This window comes from Conger conger, chromosome 2, assembly GCF_963514075.1.
Source record: "Conger conger chromosome 2, fConCon1.1, whole genome shotgun sequence".
Classification (NCBI taxonomy): domain Eukaryota; kingdom Metazoa; phylum Chordata; class Actinopteri; order Anguilliformes; family Congridae; genus Conger; species Conger conger.
The window spans coordinates 74995224-75017152 of record NC_083761.1 but is presented as its reverse complement, the minus strand read 5'-3'; the positions used below and the strand labels follow the sequence as shown (position 1 = coordinate 75017152).

The 21929-nt window shown below is 40.2% G+C and overlaps 2 protein-coding genes across 2 annotated transcripts; one reads left to right on the top strand and one right to left on the bottom strand.

The window, feature by feature from the left end:
* Nucleotides 1-2520: 2520 nt before the first annotated feature.
* Nucleotides 2521-3360, top strand: LOC133121323 (galactose-binding lectin l-1-like). The gene is made up of 3 exons (XM_061230525.1): nt 2521-2564; nt 2798-2969; nt 3190-3360. The coding sequence occupies exons 1-3, from the start codon at nt 2521-2523 to the stop codon at nt 3358-3360; spliced, it is 387 nt and encodes a 128-aa protein (XP_061086509.1).
* A 4798-nt stretch (nt 3361-8158) lies between these two features.
* On the bottom strand, nt 8159-21295 carry LOC133121322 (galactose-binding lectin l-1-like). Its single transcript, XM_061230524.1, has 4 exons — nt 21146-21295; nt 9246-9325; nt 8905-9079; nt 8159-8329 (listed from the first exon to the last, which is right to left on the bottom strand). The coding sequence occupies exons 1-4, from the start codon at nt 21293-21295 to the stop codon at nt 8159-8161; spliced, it is 576 nt and encodes a 191-aa protein (XP_061086508.1).
* Nucleotides 21296-21929: the final 634 nt, after the last annotated feature.

Genomic DNA, 21929 nt, shown 5'->3' with positions numbered 1-21929 from the left:
CCACACTCGCAGAAATAAAGTTACCAAAAGTGCCAAAAAAGGTACAAATGCTTGTCGCTAGGGTGGTACCCCATAGGTACATAAAATTGTACACTGAGCCAGCAATATATATAATTAATTTGTATCTTGATTGCTTAGAAAAACTTACTCATCTGCACCCAAAGAGAACAGTACTGTACTTTTAGGGTACATTTGGGAAATTTGATCTTTGAAGAACAAAAATGTACCTGCACTGTCGCGATATTTCTGAAAGTGCAAATATGAGTATGCATTTCAAATAATTATTGTGTAACAAGGCCTAAATATCATTCTTAAAAATATTTACATTTTGTCCTACCCTGTCATTTTGTAAAAACTAATGAAGAGTGAGAATGTGCCTGAGGTCTGTGTGTTTGGATTTTACATTACCATTTCACCTATGGGAGCAGCTACATCAGCTCCAAGGACAAGCACAGAAGGCCTGAACTCCTGGTGCACAAGGGGAGAATCCAGAAGCTAGAAAGGGGGGTACTTTGCATACTGTAGATACAAAATGCTGTAATTTCTACATGGTGAAAATTTGTTCTGTTCGAAAATAACACATAGGGCAGACTGGGGAACAAACTAATGAGGGACATATGGGAATTTTACAGTTTCACCAGAAGAATAATGATACATTTGTTTTCACTTACTTTTAGTAACCTGCTTGTCCTATGTGAGTGGTGGGATGATTTTGAAACTTAAAAGAAAAACTAAAAGCGTCAGGTTGTGCCCTGGTCTCCCCTACATTTCTCTAAATTACATTGGTTTCATTACCAGCAGTGGCACCTGCTGAAAACACATGAAAGCACAGAGAATATGCTGCATTGGAGCATGTTGTTCCATTCTTTTTTCACAGATTCGCATATTCTCATATTTTTTAAGGACCTCCTAAATTGTCTTCACTGCTATATTTCTAGCGTTAATCTAATCTGTTATTTCCTCCCACATCTTCTGTTTTTGGTCGCTGTCACAGTCGGATTGAGTTTGCTTTTAAAAATGGTTTTTATTTTCATGTATTCCTCCAACAGTATACACTGCCCCTCATATGCCCAATTTGGTTTCCTTTTTTCTTTCTTCTGTATTTTCCATTTTTGCAAAATAAAATACAGCTAGGCTACTGTGGGTTAGTGGTTAAAACCTTATTTTATTGTATAGCCTACAGCCAATGATTGTCACCGATGAGATAACGCATCCATGGTTACGGTCAAATTTTGCTACAGTAAAATGTCAACCATTGCAGAAAAGCACTTAACTGTTTCCCTTACCTAAGAAAAACGTCTAAGGGTTTATATCCAACACCCTCAGGTAATTCCCTTAGATAAGGGGAAATGAACCCTTAAATGAGTGAAGGGAAAAACTTACGGTATTTTATGGAACCAGGCACTGTAGCGAACCTTGAATTTTTACTGAGGGAAACTGTCGTTAAGGTGTTGTATGCAACACTTAATGGATTTTAATGGATTACTTAAGGAAAAATGCAATACTTAAGGGTGTTTTTGAGGGTTTCTGGCATTTCACTTCAGGAAAGCCTTAAGAGACACTCTTTAGACATAATGTAATAAGGGAACTTGACTATTTATTTCATGAAAAATGTTATCAAACACCCATGGATACTCTTCTTTGCAGAAGACAAATTGGGTGGTTTTTGAGCATGAACTGCTCACTACAGATCCTGGCCCAGCATCTCTATTGGGTTCAAGCGAAGGCTTTAAAAGTTTTATTTTACTATTCATCGCACATTTCTGCTAGGTGCTGATATTTATTCATTACGCTCAAGCTATGTTTGGAAACAGTTGGAAGCTGGTACTTCAAGCTGGTCAAAGCTGGATCTTTGATATCGTTACTCCATACTACATATTCTTGAAATGTCAGATGATATGCCGGAGCACTTTTAGTTTTGGTTATTAAAAGCTCAGATGTAAAGCAGATTTTTTCATTACTAAAGCTGTCATTTGAATGTGAATTTGATTCTTCATTTGGTGCTGTCACAAGTAATACATGCACAACTGCTTTAGGCCAATTATCCATCAATTTGATTGGTTACAGCTCGGCATGGCTTGCCTCACAAGCACATAAAAACGTGAATCAAACCTTTACTTCACATTGCAACCGTCTTACAACTGTGAAGAATCTGCAACTGAACTGCCAAGATGAGTGTAAGTATAGATGATTTTCTAACTAAAAGAAAAAAAACTGTTGATGATGCACATGATATAGAAATTCATCCGATTTAATAGATCACATAGTGAACTGTTCCTCAGTCAAATTCTCAGCTCAGCTCTGCCTGCACTTGTAAAGGGGCCACACTCTTTGCACAGGTCTGTTGTATTGCTGAGAAGATCATTTTAGTCTTTATTTAATTTGAATGCTATGACTTTCTATTATCATGACCATAAGAAGAGATAGAGCCAGTGTATGGAATGCAGATACATTTGAATGCTTCTTCTACTCTGTTATGAACAGTATCCGGTACTGAAAAACCTTTCCTTCAGTAATGGAATGGAACTGAAGGTCAGCGGTGTCATCAAACCCGATCCGATTCGGTGAGTCATTACAGCTTCTCTCTCGATGATCCCCGTTACTACTTGCTAAATCACCTTGCGGGTAACTAAATGACAACTGACATGGTAGTAATGGCAAGAAAGAGTGAAAGTTGTCCCAGAGTTATGTTGGATGATTATCCATCTGTCTTGTTACAAATGTCCAGGAAACCCTCTACTCACTTTCGGCAGTCTAATTGGTTGCCCTCCCTTGTCCTACTCTGTTTCTGTCCCAGTTTCATGATCAATGTGGGCCGCTCCATGGAAAATATTGCGCTGCACTTTAACCCACGCTTCAACATTTATGGGGACGTCCGCACCATAGTCATGAACTCGAAGGAGGGCAACTCCTGGAAAGAAGAGCAGAGGGATGGAAACTTCCCCTTCGAGGCAGGGAAGGAGTTTGAGGTGAGGCCTGGGACAGGGAGACACTGAGTTGGAGTTGCCTTCATCAAGTCCTCTGCACCTGTAACTGCTAAAGGAAATTAATGTAATACATTAAGATTAGGAACTTCATCCAACAATCAGTAGCCAGCATTCTATGGATACATTCTTGGTAACTTATTATTCTTGCCTTCACTCACTATCCCTCATTTTAACTTCCCTACATTCTCCTTTTATTTCCCAGGTGACCATTGTCTTCAACTTTGACACTTTCGACATTTATCTAGCGAACGGCGACAAGTTGCAGTTCCCCAACCGTCTGGGTGACAAGAAATACAAATACATATACTTTGGTGGAGATGCCACAATCCAACGCATAACTGTGGAACCATCTACAAAACCAACCAAGAGATAGACATTCCTTCTCTGGCTCCTGATTGGCTGCTCTACGCATTACCTCTTTTCAACAGCTCTGCTAGATCTGAATGATCTGATCTGAACATCGCTACCTTTAACTTTTGCGACTTTGTTCTGGTGTCTGTGCAAACTCACCCAGTATGGGAATCATTCAAGCTGGAATAAATCACAAGCAAGTAAATCTTGATGTGTGGATGTTCATTTGCGACGGGGTGGGGGGGAGAGATAGGGGTGTCAATACCTTTGTTTTGCACCATTCAGAAATTCACATTTAATTTCGTACTTGCTTAGCAGTATTTCCAAGCCTCATCAGTGACTCCCAACAGGGAGTGCTTGGTTTACTTACGGTAGGGGGTCAGTGTAAAAACTTGATATGCATTGACTATAGACATTTGGGAAAATATTTCAAAATATAAAACCCTTCATGAACTTATGATGCAGAAGGCCTTGATGTGGATTAGAAACGGATGAAAACCATGTTTTACATAGCTTGATATGTTCTGAGATTCATGTCAGGTTGCTTGATAAAGAGTATTGTTGATTCCCATTGTTGTCAGACCTGAAATTACACTCAAATTCCATACCAGAAATACACATAAAAGGATGATGTCATTTAGATAACGATGAGTCACGTGGAAAAACTACATCAGGGACAGCCAAAAGGCCTGGTACCTTGTGGGAAGGGGGTGAGACCACCAGGGTGGCTGGGGGATTTGGGTCCCGCCAGGGAATGCCAGTGTACACTACAGAAAGGTGCAAATGCCCAGCCGTTAACAAACTCATGCAACAAATGGAACCACTTTTCCAAGTGCTGAAGATCCAGAAATCACAAATCCACAGTTGGCTGTTTACTGCCATCTGCTGGCCATTCAGCTACATTTCCTAGTAAGAAATTAGTTGGAAAGTGAGTTGTCCATCCAGTCCAGGCAAGCAGAGATGCAAGCTGAAACCAGTTTGTTGTGTCATCAGTATAGCAGTAGGAGAACAAACCATGACTGACAAGGAGGACAAGAGGATGGAGTGATCCACAGTGTCAAAGGTAGCAGAGAGGTCTAGAAGAATCAGGACAGTGGAGATGGAGACTGCTTGTGCGGCATGAAGTGATTCACTAATGGAGAGGAGTGCAGTCCCTGCCTAGCGGCCAGATCCGAAGCCAGACTGGCGGGGGTCTTTCTTTTCTTGGAAAAGAAAGAAGAGAGTCGGTTAAAAGCACCTTGTTCAATTGTTTTGGATAAAAACGGAGTAAGAAATACCGGACTGTAATTCTGGATGATGGAGGGGTCCAGGGTGGGCTATGTCATCAACGGAGTGATGTGGGCCCTCTTGAAGGATGATGGAAAACAGCCGGAAGACAGGGAGGGCACAGGTGATAGAGCGGTAGGAGAGGAGTTGGGAAATGTCAAAGTCTGTAAGGGAGGAAAAAGTGGAGAACGCATAGAGGGGCGGAGGGGCAAAGAAATCTGCAGAATTCTGAGAGTTAGAAGTGGAGCTATATGTGGAGCAATAGTAATTTGAGTTTGATACTGATTTACCTTGGCAGTGATGACAGCAGAAGAGAATGCCGCCAGGAGAGACTGGTAGGTCGGCCCTGGAGGTACGTAAGGATAATGAATGAATGAATGAATGAAATTGTTGTGTCATGGCCAATGCTGTTATTTTAATAGCACTTACATCATCCATATTGCAAACAGTATCCGTTCACCTCATGTCTGTCTCTCTCGCTCATACAATTCTTCCTCTGTAAATTCTGGTTCAAAACTGTAAGGTTGTATTTCTTTGGGAAAATCGAAAAGCTTGTCCTCCAACTCGGCGCAGTCAGATCTATCCGCCATATCGCTCGGGCTAGCCAAGTAAGGTTACCTGGTATTCGTATGCTAACGCTACTGTATTTTCAAGGGAGTGTCATGAGATTGCCTTTTGATTGCGTTTTGTCCCATATTTAGGAAACGGCTACCCATATTTAGGAAAAGGCCTACATACAGAATTTAAGCATTTAATCAAAATATTATCTGAAACAAGCATGACAGTGCTCCTTTAAGCAATAAAACCCTGAATATGCTTAACAGAATTCTAACGCACAGAATGAGCATGGCACATTTGTACTTATTTTCTTTAAACAGAATGCTGAAGCAAATAATGGTCAGACATGAATAATATTCTACCACAGGCAAATTGCTTCTGTTAGCAAAAGCAGTCATTCAGGTGTGAACTAATAGCTGGTGATATGCAAAATTGCTCTAAGCCTTAAGCTTTAATTTGTTGTACAGTAGGGAAGCAGCCGACCAGCCAAGATGAGCGTAAGTATGAAGAATTTTCTCTAAAATAAAAGCTTAAAATGTAAGTATACTGTAATGCGCAGAACTGTGGCAGGATCTGGGTCCTGACCCCCCCCAACACAATTTGCTTCTAAGCTGCACTAAACAGGGTAGAGGGATATATATATATATATATATATATTTATATATATATACATATACTTAATATATGAACCAAAATCAAACCTTACTTTCTCATCTCAGTGGATGTTCCCTTTAATATGAAATATTATAGCAACACTGAAACGGGAAGTTCACCTCGGTTACTGTATCGGACAATTATCCCTTTAGTTTCCACCTTCAATGGCTTATTTTACGGGGACTGAAAACTGAACCACAGTAACTGCGTCACAGATTAGAACACGATACAACTGTTTTCAACAGAAATAAAACCGATTACTGGGCTAATAAATTGCCAATATGAACACATCGACATTCAATGTCTGCAATTAACAATAATGCTGTAATGAGTCACAAAGTCCGTTCACACCGGGTTAATTTAAGTACTGCCCTTTTGTTTATCTGCATAGCTAATTCGTAAGTTTAAAAGTCACGACTGTATTGCAGTTTCAAAATAGAAGGGGAGCGTCCATTTCACATGGCGAGTGTGTATTTTAGTTCGCGATGCTATTATCGTCCCCAGCCCTTCTCATTAAAACTCAAACAATAAAGTTGCTCCAGCGAAAAGCATACGTTACCTAGAGTCCAGTGCTAGCTGTGGAGGGAGTCTTGTGGCAGGGAATACTCACAAGGGGAGGGGGAGGTACGAACCGTTGTGGTACTTGTGCACTCGCCAACGAAATTTGTGAGAAAAAGGATATTACAACTCGATCTCAACCAAACTTCTCACCCTGATCCTTTTAGAGCTCTCGTTGCAGCTTCCAACGAGTAGCCTCTTCGAAAACTGATCCAGGCAAACGGCTGAAGTATACCCTATGTTAAGTCTCACTTTGTTGTTAGCTATCTAATGAGACTGCTAGCTAGTGAGATTGTTCTCACTTCTCTGGTCGCAGTCTCCGGACTGTTTACCGGTGATACGTCGGAGAAATGTGCAGGCTCGTAGTTCAAACAATATGGGTGTTCCAATCTTCTTCACTCAACGAAAATAACCAGACACTGTCACATAACTATGACGACTGCCTACACTTCCATCGCCCTACAACCGTATCACCATTCTTTTCAGACCGCCGCCATACGTTCCTCCATTTTTTTGTCTCCCCGCTTCTTCCTCTGTCTCCTGATTGGTTGACTCGTCAATCTCAGCAGCCACAGACTGGCAAAAGGGATGCTCTCACATTGCTCAGGCTGCCCATGCATGGACTCTAAAAGGGGAAGCTCCTAAATATAAAAGAAATACAAAGTATATTTACTTTCCACTCCTCATTGGCCTCCTGTGGCTTCCTATTGCTGCACGCATCCGCGCTACTGTTGGCATTCCAGGCTGCTGAGGGAACTGCCCCACTTTACATCCATTATCTGAACCCGCTTATCCTGAACAGGGTCGCAGGGGGGCAGGGGGGCTGGAGCCTATCCCAGCATACATTGGGCGAAAGGCAGGAATACACCCTGGACAGGTCGCCAGTCTATCTCAGGGCACACACACCATTCACTCATACTCACACTCATACCTACAGGCAATTTAGACTCTCCAATCAGCCTAAAGTGCATGTCTTTGGACTGTGGTAGGAAACCGGAGTACCCGGAGGAAACCCACGCAGACACGGGGAGAACATGTAAACTCCGCACAGAGAGGCCCCGGCCAACGGGGATTCGAACCCAGGACCTCCTTGCTGTGAGGCGGCAGTGCTACCCACTGCACCATCAGTGCCGCCATGTCTCAATTCACTTCGGAAAAATAAAAGCGGAATTATTGGAACTCTTGATAAATAGGCACAAAAACGTACTGGCACAGCTCGGGAATATTTATCTTTTCTGAATGACTGAATATGGATCTACCAATGTCTCCTGGCCTGCTGCTTTTTGCAGAAGACTCTCAGATTACTTTAAACCTGTAAAAAAGATGCATATCTTTGGTGTTTTTAACGAAGGAAACTCGTGCTAACTGAGCATCTTAGCTGTCTAATAGTTGTTTGGTAACTATATTTGAATTTCTCAAAGGTTCCTTTGCAATCTTTAGCTAATGTATTGCCATCTATGTTTTGTATATTGTCATCTGTGGACTTTGACTGTGTGTTGCCCAGTTTTGTGGAATTCCCAAAAAAGAAAAAACAATGAATATTTGTTCAGTAAGTGAATAAATAATAAAATAAATCTCCATTTTCTTTCTCTAGATCCCTAAAATTGGACTGTGTAGCGCATACTTCTTAAAGGCACCTGTGTTTGTATGTGTATAAAGTCCCAATAAAGTGAACATAAACACACAGGAGCTGCTATTTTGATGCTAGTGATTTATTGTCAAAGCTGGAATGATTTTCATACAAGTTAGTTTTTCCATACAAGCCAGGAGCCAGATAAGGTTGTTTATCTCTTGGTAGGTCTTGACGATGGTTTCACACTTATGTCTTGTATAATGGCATCTCCCCTAAAAAATATGCATTTGAATTTCTTGGCACCAAAACGGTTTGGAAACTGAATCTTGTGGCCATTTGACAGATGGATGTCAAAAGTGTCAAAGTTGAGCACAATGGTTACCTGGAGAGAGGAGAGATTAGAGGAAAGTCAAAAAGAATGTTAGCACAGTCAAACTCAAACTAGGACTGCTGTTAAAAATAAATAAATAAAGAAATAAATAAATAAATAAATAAATAAATAAATAACAAGCCCAGAAGAGATCTACAAATAAAAAAAATATTTCAATCTTTTCATGGTCCTTTCTATCAACTACATATGTTGCTTTTGTTGTTAATATTTTTTGTTTGCAATTTCTCATTCAATAAGGAACAGACTGGGGGGGAAATTCAATAGTACCATTTTGCCACTACAGATTGTCATAACCAAATACCATTAAGCGGGAATATTTCTCATGAACCTCTTTCGTGATGATATGGAATTTCCGCCCTCCTCCTTAAAGGGTTAATATCACTTACATGCAGGATTGTAAAGAACAAATATACATGGAATGGTGGCTAACGATGTTTGGGTGACGTTTCTATCTGAACATATTATGCAAGTGCTTTTCATTTAGCAGTTGCAGGCTAATCCGTTTAACACAGGTGCAGAGAACTGGATGGAGGCTCCTGTCAGGGCCTCCCTGACCCAGGCCTCACCTCAAACTCCTGTCCTTGTTCGAAGGGAAAGTTTCCATCTCTCTGCTCTTCATTCCAGGAATGGCCATGCTTTGAGTTCAGGATGATGATGTCACGTGTACCTCCATGCACGTTGAAGCGTGGGTTAAAGTGCAGAGCAATGTCTGCCTCGGAGTGGCCCACATTGATGGAGAAACTGGGAGAGAAACAGAGTAGGACAAGGAAAGGCAACCAATCAGACTGCAGAAAGTGAGTAGAGGGAAAAATCCACATTGACCTCTTAAAAAGACTGATGGATGATGACGGCAACTGATTTAACAAGGGTAACAGGCCTTATAGAGACAGAGGCTGCAATGACTTACCCACGTGCGTGGGGTCTGATGAGACCTGTGGCCTTCAGTTCCATTCCATTATGGAGGGTCATGTTGTTCACCATCAAAAACTGTTTGTAACAGAATAGAAGCAACCAGAAACACTTATGTTCTAATGAGGGCCTTCTACAGATGAAAACCATATTCACATTGATGCATGAGTTCACTCTTCTTATTATGTGTGGTGACAGCATGTCATTTTTTTCTGCATTTCATCCACTGACTCATCACTTCCCTTGGGATGAGAAACTCATTAGGAAATCATTTTACTGTTGAATCAAAACTAGAACAACTTTCTCAGCAGAAAAGAATTGTGCAGGCCATCTTACACAGAGCTCAGGCTTGCGATGACACATAGGGGGGCCATATTTTTGCAGTCAAGGAGCAATTGTCAAACACTACTCTCAAGGCAAGGCACTGGCAAATTAGGGCATGTCAAAATCAATTTTGGAAATCGACCCTCTAGACCTTAGCAGTTGAAAAAGAAGCTGGTTTGATAAGAATACATTTATGAGTGTGTTATAGGGATTTGATTCCATTATTGCCAACCAGATTGCCGCCTTACTTTCCCTTTGAAAACTGTGCATTAATGTCACAGCAACTGAAGATTTCATACATACATACTGTACATACTGTGGGCATCCTGTGCTTGTGACACAAATCTATTGCAAAATGCAAGCTGCTATTTTCAGGGCATGGGGCATCATGGGGCGCGCATGATGATTGCATGCAAACATTTGCTATGATGTATCACTCCTGATAAATAAAGATGTGCACACACTCACACAGATACAGATACAGATATGTGCCAAACCAAACAAAGCTGAGAGATGTGTTCCTAAATGCAGAAATGTGCATTTAAAGTCTTAGGCACCCTAGTTTCTTTTCTATTTTTTATATGAAAACTGCTGGACAGTGTAGTGTACATAATCTAAGAGAATGGAAGCAGTTTTAAAGGCGGCAGTGGGTCATCACAAATATAGAACTTTTAATTTAATTATTTATGAAAGCATGTTCACATCATGGATTCTTTTACATACACCTAAGACTTTTGCACAGTACTGTACATACGTTGAAAGTTGAAAGGTGCATTTGTTGCTTCTGTATGTGGTATAAGTTTTGTGATAGAACTTTTGCTGGAGTGCTAGTCTGCAGTGACGTTTCTCCACAATAGTAAGTTAAGTAACGTGAATACAGCGATGTTTGAAACTAATGTCTGGGTTATGATGGCTTCGCAGCTGCGCGTTACGCAGTTTGAATGCCCTTCGGTTTGAAAGCTAGGAAACAGTCGGAAATAAATCCGATGCTACTTCTCAGGGTTCTATTGACCCAACCCCCTATTGCGCTCGCCAACCCATGTTGCCTCAGAAGGGTTTCGTGCACACATAGAAACTACCAAACCTGGCACAGGCAGAAAATAAACAAGCAACTTAGCCACGAGGCTGTAAGCTGCCAATAAAGCCCCGGGACTGATAACTATCAAAAAACTTTCTCTTAACTGTAGCCTCTTTGTGTGTCATGTTAAGTGTATCTTAATGATAAGATTAACTTCAGATTTGCTAAAATCAAAGGAATTATTCCATATGTATTACATGCAGCATTCTGTTGTTTCCTTTTTAATTGAAAATTGTCTGTACTTACACTCATCTTGGCAGTTCAGTTGACAGTTGCTGACTCTTCTTTACTGTACAGTTCTGGTTGCAAAGTGAAGTAACATGTAAGTCATGATTCCCATATTTATGTGCTACTGAGTTAAATTAGGATTAGCATTGGCGAGCCCTAACCAATCAAATGACCTGCGAAAATATACCTAAGGCAATCATGCATACATTATCACATGTGAATTCACATTTGAAATACGGCTTTGCAAACAGAAGCAATGCATGTGTGGTCTTCTTCCCGCTTGAGCTTAGTTTGTTTTAGCATTCTATTTAAAGGAAATATGCAAAAATGAGTCGCTCATTTTATGTATTACAATTTAAATAACACTTAATAACTATGGGGCCACTTCATTTCATGAAACTGATATTTGAATTTGAGTTTTGGATGAAAGCCATTGAAATGTTCCGATATTGTATCTGCAGCATTGTCTACTGCACTGTATATTTCCAGTTTATTTCAGTAGCTTTTGTAGTAATGCATCAAAATGTATATCATGCCATAGTAGTATGTGATTCCTTTTTTTATTTTGACACATTATGGTCTTAGTTACATTTATATTGCATGCTTTAAAAAAAGGGAATTCCCTTATTGGTACGGTACCAAGCATTAATTCCCTATTAATGCTTCACAAATGCCCAGGGAACTAATTTATTTTATTATATCGGCATAAAATCATCTGATTCAGCAGTATTGAAAGCCCATCGTTATGTCTCACGTACTGTATTTGCAGAAGGCAGCACTTCTGACACATTGTTATATGCAGGGCATCTTCTCAATTCCCAAGATGAACACCTAACCTCAGATTTATGTTCCATGTTTATACTGAAATCCAGAAATCATGTTCCATGTGTCTTCCTATGTTCCATGAAACATGTTACATGTATGTTCCTTTGTTCATTAAGTTAATGTTGTCTGTAAAATGTGCCTATCTTTTTTGTCAGTGTGATCTTGTTGATACATCTGAACATAGCACATTTAGCCTTTTTGCCTATAATCAGCCTTACATTAAGTAAAAGGATAAGTACATGTAAAAAGTCAATTTATTAAACATATGAGCACACATGGAACATGACTTATTGAACACAGAGACACACGTGGAACATTAATTATTGTACACAGGAACACACATGGAACATGACTTATTGAACACAGGAACACACATGGAAAATGATTTATTGAACATAGAAACACACATGGAACATGACTTGTTGAACACATGTGCAACATGACTTATTATATGACTTATAACACAGGAACACATGTGGAACATAAATCTGGGGAGATCTGTGGAATTGAAAAAAACTGCAGGTCCACTCAAATGACACAATGCATCAGAATTGCTGGTTACACATATGTTTTTGTTTGAGGTCAAATGTGAAGTATTAATTCTAGACTGCTTGTACAATGAAATTGTCAGTAAACTCTGTAAAGTGTAACAGTTACTGAGGTAGGTTGTACTATACATGTCACTGCACTTACTGAACATATACTATCTGAATATGTCATCAGTTTTGCTCATGAAATAGAAACAAAGAGCAAAATAACAGTTGCACATAATAAAGCGATAAAACCCATAATATGTTTTACCTGAATTTGAATGGACAAAATGAACATTTCTGCACAATTGCAAAGCTAAAATTCAAACGTGAACTCATAGATGGTGATATATATAATTGCTCTAGGCCTATAACTTTCTCATCGATATGATCGATTAGAGCTGTACAATGCTTGTTGCTCATTTCACTAGCACATACAGTGGTGTGAAAAAGTGTTTTCCCCCTTCCTGATTTCTTATTTTTTTGCATGTTTGTCACACTTAAATGTTTCAGATCATCAAACAAATTTAAATATTACAACACAAGTAAACACAAAATGCAGTTTTTAAATGAAGGTTTTTATTATTAAGGAAGAAAAAAAATCCAAACCTACATGGCCCTGTGTGAAAAAGTGATTGCCCCCCCTGTTAAAACATAACTTAACTGTGGTTTATCAAACCTGAGTTCAATTTCTCTAGCCACACCCAGGCCTGATTACTGCCACACCTGTTCTCAATCAAGAAATCACTTAAATAGGACCTGCCTGACAAAGTGAAGTAGACCAAATGATCCTCAAAAGCTAGAAATCAGGAAGGTGGCAAACACTTTTTCACACCACTGTAAATACACGACTCACGCCTTAAGTTTGTAAGCCCCTCACTAACCCACATAACACATTTAGCTGAGTAGTGTGAAGGTACCTGCAGACCTTAAGACCCCTACAGACTGCTGCAGCCCGTCTGGTATTCAATGTTCCCAGACATTCACATGTCACCCCCCTGCTCAGCAACCTCCACTGGCTGCCTGTTATGGCTCGCATCAAATTTAAAACTTTGGTGCTCGCATACCAGGCAGTTAAAGGATCAGCCCCTGTGTATATTCAATCCCTTATCAAGACCTATACACCAACAAGACCCCTCCGTTCTGCCACTTCGTGCCGTCTGGCGCCTCCCCCTCGCCACACCTGCACTTCACGCTCACGACTGCTGTCTGTCCTGGTCCCACGGTGGTGGAATGACCTCCCGGTGGATGTCAGAACGGCAGAGTCTCTGACCTCCTTCAAGCGCAGACTGAAGACCCATCTCTTCAGGCTACACCTTTCCCTCCCCTACTCACAATCACTGTGATTAGCCTTAGACCGTAATGGCACTTATGTATAGATATCGTTACTTGTATAGGTATTGTTGTTTTTATTGGCTGTTGTTGTATTCCAGCTGCCAACAGTGGTATGCTAGTTTGAATGTTGATTGTACTCTTCAAGGGTTCTGAATTTCTGTGTTTACACTAGGACTCGGAACTGTACTGTCCTCTCAGGTCTACTTTTGCACTTCTTGTGATTGATTTGCACTTTGTTGTACGTCGCTCTGGATAAGAGCGTCTGCTAAATGCCACGTAATGTAATGTAATGCATGGTTGTCCTGGTGTTGCTGAAAATACATGTGTATGGTTAAATCTGTGTGATTACTATATGGAAAGACTAGATCAGCAAATAAATAAACCATGTTACAAAGACAGCTGTATCTGTAAAGTTTCCGCTTTATTCGGGAATGGGCTGGCCATGAATCTCCAAAATAGGGTCTATATATTAAAGGGGCACTGTCACGCTTGTTTCCGTTTAGATTATTTGGATGAAATGCTTAACATTAAGTCAGTATGCCTTTTTTGTATGCAAATTTATTTTTTGAATAAATGTGTTTCACATTTGCAATTTGTAGAATGCATTGGACACATTGGAAATAAAGTACGCTTCAGAAAATTGCAAAATAAGGATACTGCCTCTAACTTTAATATGCAAAATATTTTAAGATTGTTTAAGAGTCAAACCTCTCAGCGAATACACAATCTGCCCATTGGTGAGCACATGTTGTTTGACATGTTGTCAGCAATATACATGGCTGTCGCAGGTCTGTGCTGATACCTTGATGGAGAGCAGGCTGATGTTAGCATTAGGGCTGATCAATATAATTTAGCAATAACAATGTTTCTTTCTGTACAATCTTTCCATTTAATTTGTGCATGAACAGCACGCCCCAGCTGATCCCACAGGTGTTCACTTGGGTTGAGGTCAGGACTGTTGGCATGCCATTCCATTTTCTCTACTCCCAAATTCTGGAGGTAATCTCTGATGAACCCCACTCTGTGGGGGCGAGCGTTGTCATCTTGGAGGATGGAGTTCGGTCCCAGACTGTGGAGATATGGAATTGCCACTGGTTGCAGGATCTCATCTCGATATCTCTCTGCATTGAGATTGCCTCCAATGATGACAAGCCTGGTTTTTCCAGTGATGGAGATGCCGCCCCACACCATCACACTGCCTGCACCAAAAGGTGTTACTGTTTGGCATTGGCAGAGAAGATTTTTCATGAGCACAACCCACATACTCAGCTGTGCTGCTCATCCCACAAATGCATGTTCGTTACAAATGGGGCACCATTTAAAAGGGAAATAAACAGGCTTTCCTACGGTATAAAATGTATTTTAATGTAGAAATAATCTGCCAAACACAAATTTCTGAACTTTTTGTTCAATGTTTATAAATAGAATGAAACTATTCACAGGCAATATGGAAACACAGGAAGGTTGGCTTATATGCTATAGCAGGTGTACAGTAAGTGTCTGATAACTGCTCATCAAACTATGGCAAAGTTTTTTGAACATTAGAATGCACTGCACTTGCAATGGCAAACTCATTGCAAATATAGTCCAGTCAAATCTTAGGAATACAACTGTCAGTGTCAGTTATACAGTTGGCAACATCATTTCCCAATTGTGACAGTGATCTGATGGCATAATAAATAATAATACAAAATACGATTTTATATTTGCAAAACCAATTATACCAATGTTTAACATACATGGCACTGTTACAGTAACTGTCTGACTCTGTTATGAGCATTGCATTTATTAAAATGACAAGTGCATGGTACAAACACAATTCACTTATCCATCCATCCAATATCTTAACCCGCTTATCCTGAACAGGGTCGCAGGGGGCTGGAGCCTATCCCAGCATACATTGGGCAAAAGGCAGGAATACACCCTGGACAGGTCACCAGTCCATTGCAGGGCACACACACCATTCACTCACACACTCATACCCACGGGCAATTTAGACTCTCCAATCAGCCTAACCTGCATGTCTTAGGACTGTGGGAGGAAACCGGAGTACCTGGAGGAAACCAATGCAAACATAGGCTCCAGCCCCCCTGCGACCCTGTTCAGGATAAGCGGGTTAGGATAATGAATGAAAATGAATATGAAAATGTTTTACTTATTATGGATTAGGATATTTACAAATGGAATGCTGAAACAAATTAAGGTCAAACTTGATTACTTTAGGCTTAGCATTTACTTTTTTTTGTTGCATAGAGCTCGCCAATGCAAATTATTACTTGTCTTGCGAGTACATACATGTAAATACACACGTTATAGCTTACATTTTATATAGTGTGAAGAGTCTGTAGCCGAACAAGGTGATAGAAACTATGCAGAATATTCAATAACATAAAAGGTGACCCTTAAAAAATGTACTGCAGCAACTGTGGCAATAGCTGCTATATTGCATTGGTAAATTAAAATGCTGTTAAAATTCAGAACATGCTGTTTTACCTCATGAGTACTGCACATGAATGGGTGTAAAAAATATTGCATTGCATACTGCAGTAACACTCTTATTATAATTATTAATAATATTTAATTATTATAATTATTGCATTACTGACAAATAAAATCGCCTGACAAAGAAAAAGAAGATTTCCACAATAGACAACATTTGACTGGTATAGACTATCCAGTTAATTGTTTGATAGTTAATCAACCGTAAAAGTGAGCCCTGTGTTTTGTTTAACTATGAGGTTATGGACTTTCTCATTTGTACTGCCCAAGCAAAGTGAAGTGATAAAGTTACTGGATGGAATGCAGATATATTTGCCCATATTCTTGCTGCAGATGAGCAGAAGAGAAATGCGCATCAACGTAAAAATGGTTTGGTTTGTATCTATAGAAGGTGTCATTAGCTCAGGTGGTTAGAGCGGTCGTCTGGCAGTTGGAGGGTGGCCGGATCGAGCCCTGGATGCATCAAAGTGTCCCTGAGCAAGTCACTTTACCCCAAATTGCTCCTGACGAGCTGGTTGGTGCCTTGCATGGCGGCCAGTCGCCTTTGGTGTGTGAGTGTGCGTATGAATCGGTGAATGAGAAGCATCAATTGTACAGCGCATTGGATAAAGGCTCTATAGAAATGCAGACATTTACCATTTAGAAGACCCTCACGACCTCATTAGTGGTCTATGCATAGACTGCAAGGGTGCCATTTGTCTGGAGGGGGAACCAAATGAAGGGAGAAAAATATATGACATCCAGAGAATATCCCAACCAGGTTAGCAATCTCCCTGCCCGCTGCTTTGAGCATAAGTGTTTCACTCTTTTGAGCTGCTTCTGGTGGTGAAAAGCTTCATGTCAAGAATGGAACGACGGGGCGGCCTGTACCGTAGTGGTTAAGGTAAATGACTGGGACACACAAGATCGGTGGTTCTAATCCCAGTATAGCCACAATAAGATCTGCACAGCCGTTGGGCCCTTGAGCAAGGCCCTTAACCCTGCATTGCTCCAGGGGAGGATTGTCTCCTGCTTAGTCTAATCAACTGTATGTCGCTCTGGATAAGAGCGTCTGCCAAATGCCAATAATGTAATGTAATGTAATGACTACAGGTGTCCCAAATCCCAATACCTGCCTGTGAGTCATTCCATTTCTCTCTAAGGTCTATCTGGCTTAAGCTCTTCAACAATAATTGCTCATCTGTCTTTTTGACAATGTTTTCCATGCCATTTCCTCTCTTCCTCCATGCTGAGTGCTTTATCTCTCCTGTGTGCTTGGGTTTCTCTCCCAGTTTCTCAACCAATGTGGGCCACTCCTCGGGCATATTTGTTATGTTTGCATGTGTAAAGACTGAACTGAAGTTAGGCTACTGTAGATACATTCACTAATGAATAACAGACACGGTTAATTCACACGGGTAATTCATTCTCCATTTTATATCTTCTCCAACTCTCACTCTCCTTCTGCACATTACATACGTATTTACTATGCATATTGCGTTCTCGCCACCTACTGGCGAGTATTCAGAACACAACAATATTCAATCGGAAAACGTTTTGCTACTGTTTCTGTATTGAACCGTTTCCTCTCAAGGATGTGCAACGTTTTGCAACAGGCTTTGAGGTACGCTTCCTCCCGCTTGGTGGGTGTGTGTTAAAGCCCACAGAATGCCTTCTCAGACGCCATAGGAGCAAACCGCTCTACATCAGTCCCAAGCTCAACGTGAGCGGAGTCAAACTTCTGCCCATATTGAGCATGGCCCACGGCCCTACGCAACTTCATTTGATTTACTTACTGAATGGCACCACCTGGTGGTGGAAGCCATGCAGCACATTCAGAAACATCATACTGCATGATTCACAAAAGACTGAATTATGAACGCTGCAGCCAAGAAATCATATTACACCAGTACATTTGGAATATAAACATTGCCTGCATATAAATGAATAAGGAGGAAATTGCACATTGACGTGTTAGCTGAATTAAATGAAAAATAAATATATATATAGTGGTCTCCCCAATAAACAATATCAAGATGTTAACAGCAAGATAAAGTTATTTAGCTGTAGCTGGGGATGGATTAGCAGTAACAGAACGTTTGCTGCACAGACAGTGACACTGACAAAGTTTGAAGAGGCTTAATGGAACATTTTTTAGTTCTAGTGAAATAAATAAAAAAACCACAATAAAAAAAACTATTGTTTAATGTAATTCCTATTTTCACCTTGCCAACTTAATTTGCAGCCTTTTGAAATAAGTCTTTTGTATCTGTGTGTGTGTGTATGCAGTCCCAATAAAGAATGTACAAGTGAACATCAACACACCGGAGCCAATATTTTGATGCTAGTGATTTATCATCAAAGCAAATACACATACAAGTGAGTTTTTACTGACACAAGTACAATGTTGAAGAGGTACACAAGATTAAAGGGACTGATGGTTGGGAGAGACAGACAATGTACAGTCATTGCACAACTACAAGATGGAAGCAGGAAGCAAAGCAGCTGATCAGGAGCCAGACAAGGATGTCTATCTCTGGGTTGGTTTCACACTTATGTCTTGTATAATGGAATCTCCCATAAAAAATATGCATTTGTATTTCCTGTCAACCAAACGGTTTGGGAACTGAATCTTGTGGCCATTTGATAGTTGGATGACAAAAGTGTCAGAGTTGAGGACAATGTTCACCTGGAGAGAGGAGAGATTATAGGAAAGTTAAAAAGAATGTTTGCACAGTCAAACAGTCTACTAGTCAAAGCAGGTTCCGTTATATCTGTATGTCTATGTTACCGTATTTTCTGGGAGTGTCATGTGATCAGCTGGATGGGTGGTCGCCCATAAACCAATCTCTGCCCTCAAGGGTGGAGCGCCCGTTACCTTCTGGGACACACAGGCTGGAGATTCAAGTCAAACACGTCCAGTGACGTCACTGCACATGTAAGTTTTGCCCCATATTTAGGAAACGGCTATACTGACATTGATTTTAAATGCCTACACACATAGTTTAAGCATTTCATCCAAATAAACTAAACTGAAAAAAGCGTGACAGTGCTCCTTTAATCACAGTTCTAATTTAATTTAATGCTGCCTCAAAAGGGTGTAGTGCACGCATAGAAACTACCAAACCTAGTACAGGCAAAAACTCAGCCACTGGGCTATAAGCTGCCAATAAGGCCCTGAGACTGAACTATCAAAAGACTTTCTCTTAACTGTGGCCTCTTTGTGTATGTCATGTTAAGTGTATTTTAATGATCATTCAAAGGAATAATTCCATGTGTATTACATGCAGAATTCCATTGTTTCTATTTTTCTGTCTTTTTTTTTTCAAATGGAAAATTGTCTGTACTTACACTCATCTTGGCAGTTCAGGTGACAGTTTCTGACTCTTCTTCACTGTCCAGTTCTGGTTGCAAAGTAACATTCCTTTATTTATGTGCTATCGAGTCAAGTTATAATTAGCACTGGTGAGCTCTAACCAATCAAATGGGCTGGAAAAATATGCCTAAGGCAATCTTGCATACATTATCACATGTGAATTCACATTTGCGATTGGGGAGATCTGTGGAATTGATGAGGTTCTTTAAAAAACTGCAGGTGCACTCAAATGACACAATGTATCAGAAATGCTGGCAGGTTGCAACACAGTAAGTGAGGCACAAAGATACATTGAACTGTGAATGCGGTTATTTTATAATGGTTATTTTATTAAAATAGACATATGTTTTTGTTTGAGGCCATTTGTGAAGTATTAATTGCAGAGGAACTGGCTTGAAACAAGTGTGCAATATAAATGTCACTAAACACTGTAAAGTGTAACAGTTACAGAAATTAACAGGTTGTACTATACATGTCACTGTACTTACTGAACATATAATATCTGAATGTGTCATCAGTTTTGCTCATGAAACAGAAATAATTAGCAAAGTAACATGTGCACATAATAAAACGATAAATCCCATGATATGTTTTACCTGAGTTCGATTGCACAAAATGAACAATTGAAAAACAGTTTCTACACATTTTTACTTGTTTCCCTTGAACAGAATGCTGAAACAAATAATGGTCAGACATGAATATTCTACCGCAGGAAAATTGCTTCTGTTTGCAAAGCTGACATTCAAATGTGAACTCATAGCTGGTGATATATGCATAATTGCTCTAGGCCTATACATTTCTTATAGATATGATTGGCTAGAGCTGTACAATGCTTGTTGCTCATTTCACTAGCACAAAAAATACATGACTCATGCATTAAGTTTGTAAGCCCCTCACTAACCCAATGATGGAATTTAGCTGAGCAGTGTGAAGGTACCTGCATGGTTTTCCTTCTGGTGTTGCTGAAAATACGTTTGTATGGTTAAATCTGTGTCACCACTATGTGAAGAGACTAGATCAGCAAATAAATAAACCATGTTACAAAGACAGCTGTATCACTCTGGCTTCCCCTTTATTCGGGAATGGGCTGACCATGAATCTCCAAAAATAGTGTCTATATATTAAAGGGGCACTGTCATGCTTCTTTCCGTTTTGATTATTTTGGTAAAATGCTTAACATTATGTCAGTATGCCTTTTTTGTATGCAAATTTATTTTTTGCATCAATGCGTTTCACATTTGCAATTTGTAGAATGCAGTGGACACGTTGGAAATAAAGTATGCTTTAGAAAAGTGCAAAATAAGTATATTGCCTCAAACTTTAATATGCAAAATTACCTCTACAGTTTACAGTGCACTACTCTAAGGTTGTTTAAGATTCAAACCTCTCAACAAATTCACAATCTGCCCATTGGCGAGCACATGCTGTTTGACAAATGAACGTTTTGGAACTGCCCTCTCATTAAAGCCTGTTTTATTCACTTGATCCCTGAGTCTGCATTTGGTTCTTCTTTTTGGAACCAGCGGACTCGAGGGCTCCTATTTGGACTTCATCATTCCTTTCACTGCCGCCATGAGGAGAGCCGTTAACCAGTCATCTGGGGGACTCTCCACGTAACAGCAACTTGTTCACCTATGTTAAGGGAACGGTTCCGTATCAGACTATGGCAAAAGATTTTGGCCATTGGCGCACGCCTCTGATTTTGGCTACAAAGCCCTCTGTGCCTCAAGGCCACCGTCCGTTTGAAGAGCCAAGGCCACCGTCTCCTCAATCTCCATGAGCATCTGAGGTCCCGCATCCCTCTCAGGTCCCACGGCTGTCCGAGGTCTCACATCTGTCTGAGGTCCCGCGTCCATCTGAGGTCCAGCGGCCATGTTCAGAGATGCTCTTCTGCATACCTTTTGTTGTTATTTGTGTTACTGTCACCTTCCTGTCAGGTTTGACCCGTCTGGCCATTTTCCTCTGATGTCTCTGTCTGCAGAACTGCTGCTCACTGGATTCTTTTTTTTTTTTTTGCACAATTCTTTGCAAACGCTGTGGTGTGTCCATCATTCATATTTGCACACACCACACGCTAATAAATTATTACTCAAATATGTACAAAACGAATATACTATACTGATATTTATGCATAGTGTGAGAGTATATAATATGCTACAGACATAATTTAATTGTTTTCCCAGAAACATTTTACAAATTGGCTGAAGCATAAAACAAGCCAAAGTAATTACAAAGGGCCAGGTTTTATAAGAAAGTCATGGAGATTAAAATGACAAAGATGTACAGCTTATGCCAGCAGGGAAAACTCAAAATAATCAGGAAGCTATGGTAGAAGGGAGAGGCCAGCAAGCAAGAGAGCTACCCCTGGCAAGCATGCTACAGCATATAGATGAACAAGAGAACAAAGGGATAGCAAACACCAAAAATGACCAGAAGGGGGGCAGCAACACATACCAAGGACAGTGAACTTGTGGTGTTGCAAGTGATATGGATTTCAGCATAGAAACA

Coding starts and splice junctions, on each gene's coding strand:
- LOC133121323 (XM_061230525.1), top strand. CDS start 2,521: ATGGAACTGAAGGTCAGCGGTGTCATCAAACCCGATCCGATTCG. Junction 2,565..2,797: donor ATCAAACCCGATCCGATTCG/GTGAGTCATTAC, acceptor TTTCTGTCCCAG/TTTCATGATCAATGTGGGCC. Junction 2,970..3,189: donor AGGCAGGGAAGGAGTTTGAG/GTGAGGCCTGGG, acceptor TTTATTTCCCAG/GTGACCATTGTCTTCAACTT.
- LOC133121322 (XM_061230524.1), bottom strand. CDS start 21,295: ATGGCCGCTGGACCTCAGATGGACGCGGGACCTCAGACAGATGTGAGA. Junction 9,080..9,245: donor ATCAGACCCCACGCACGTGG/GTAAGTCATTGC, acceptor TTTCTCTCCCAG/TTTCTCCATCAATGTGGGCC. Junction 8,330..8,904: donor AACAAGGACAGGAGTTTGAG/GTGAGGCCTGGG, acceptor TCCTCTCTCCAG/GTAACCATTGTGCTCAACTT.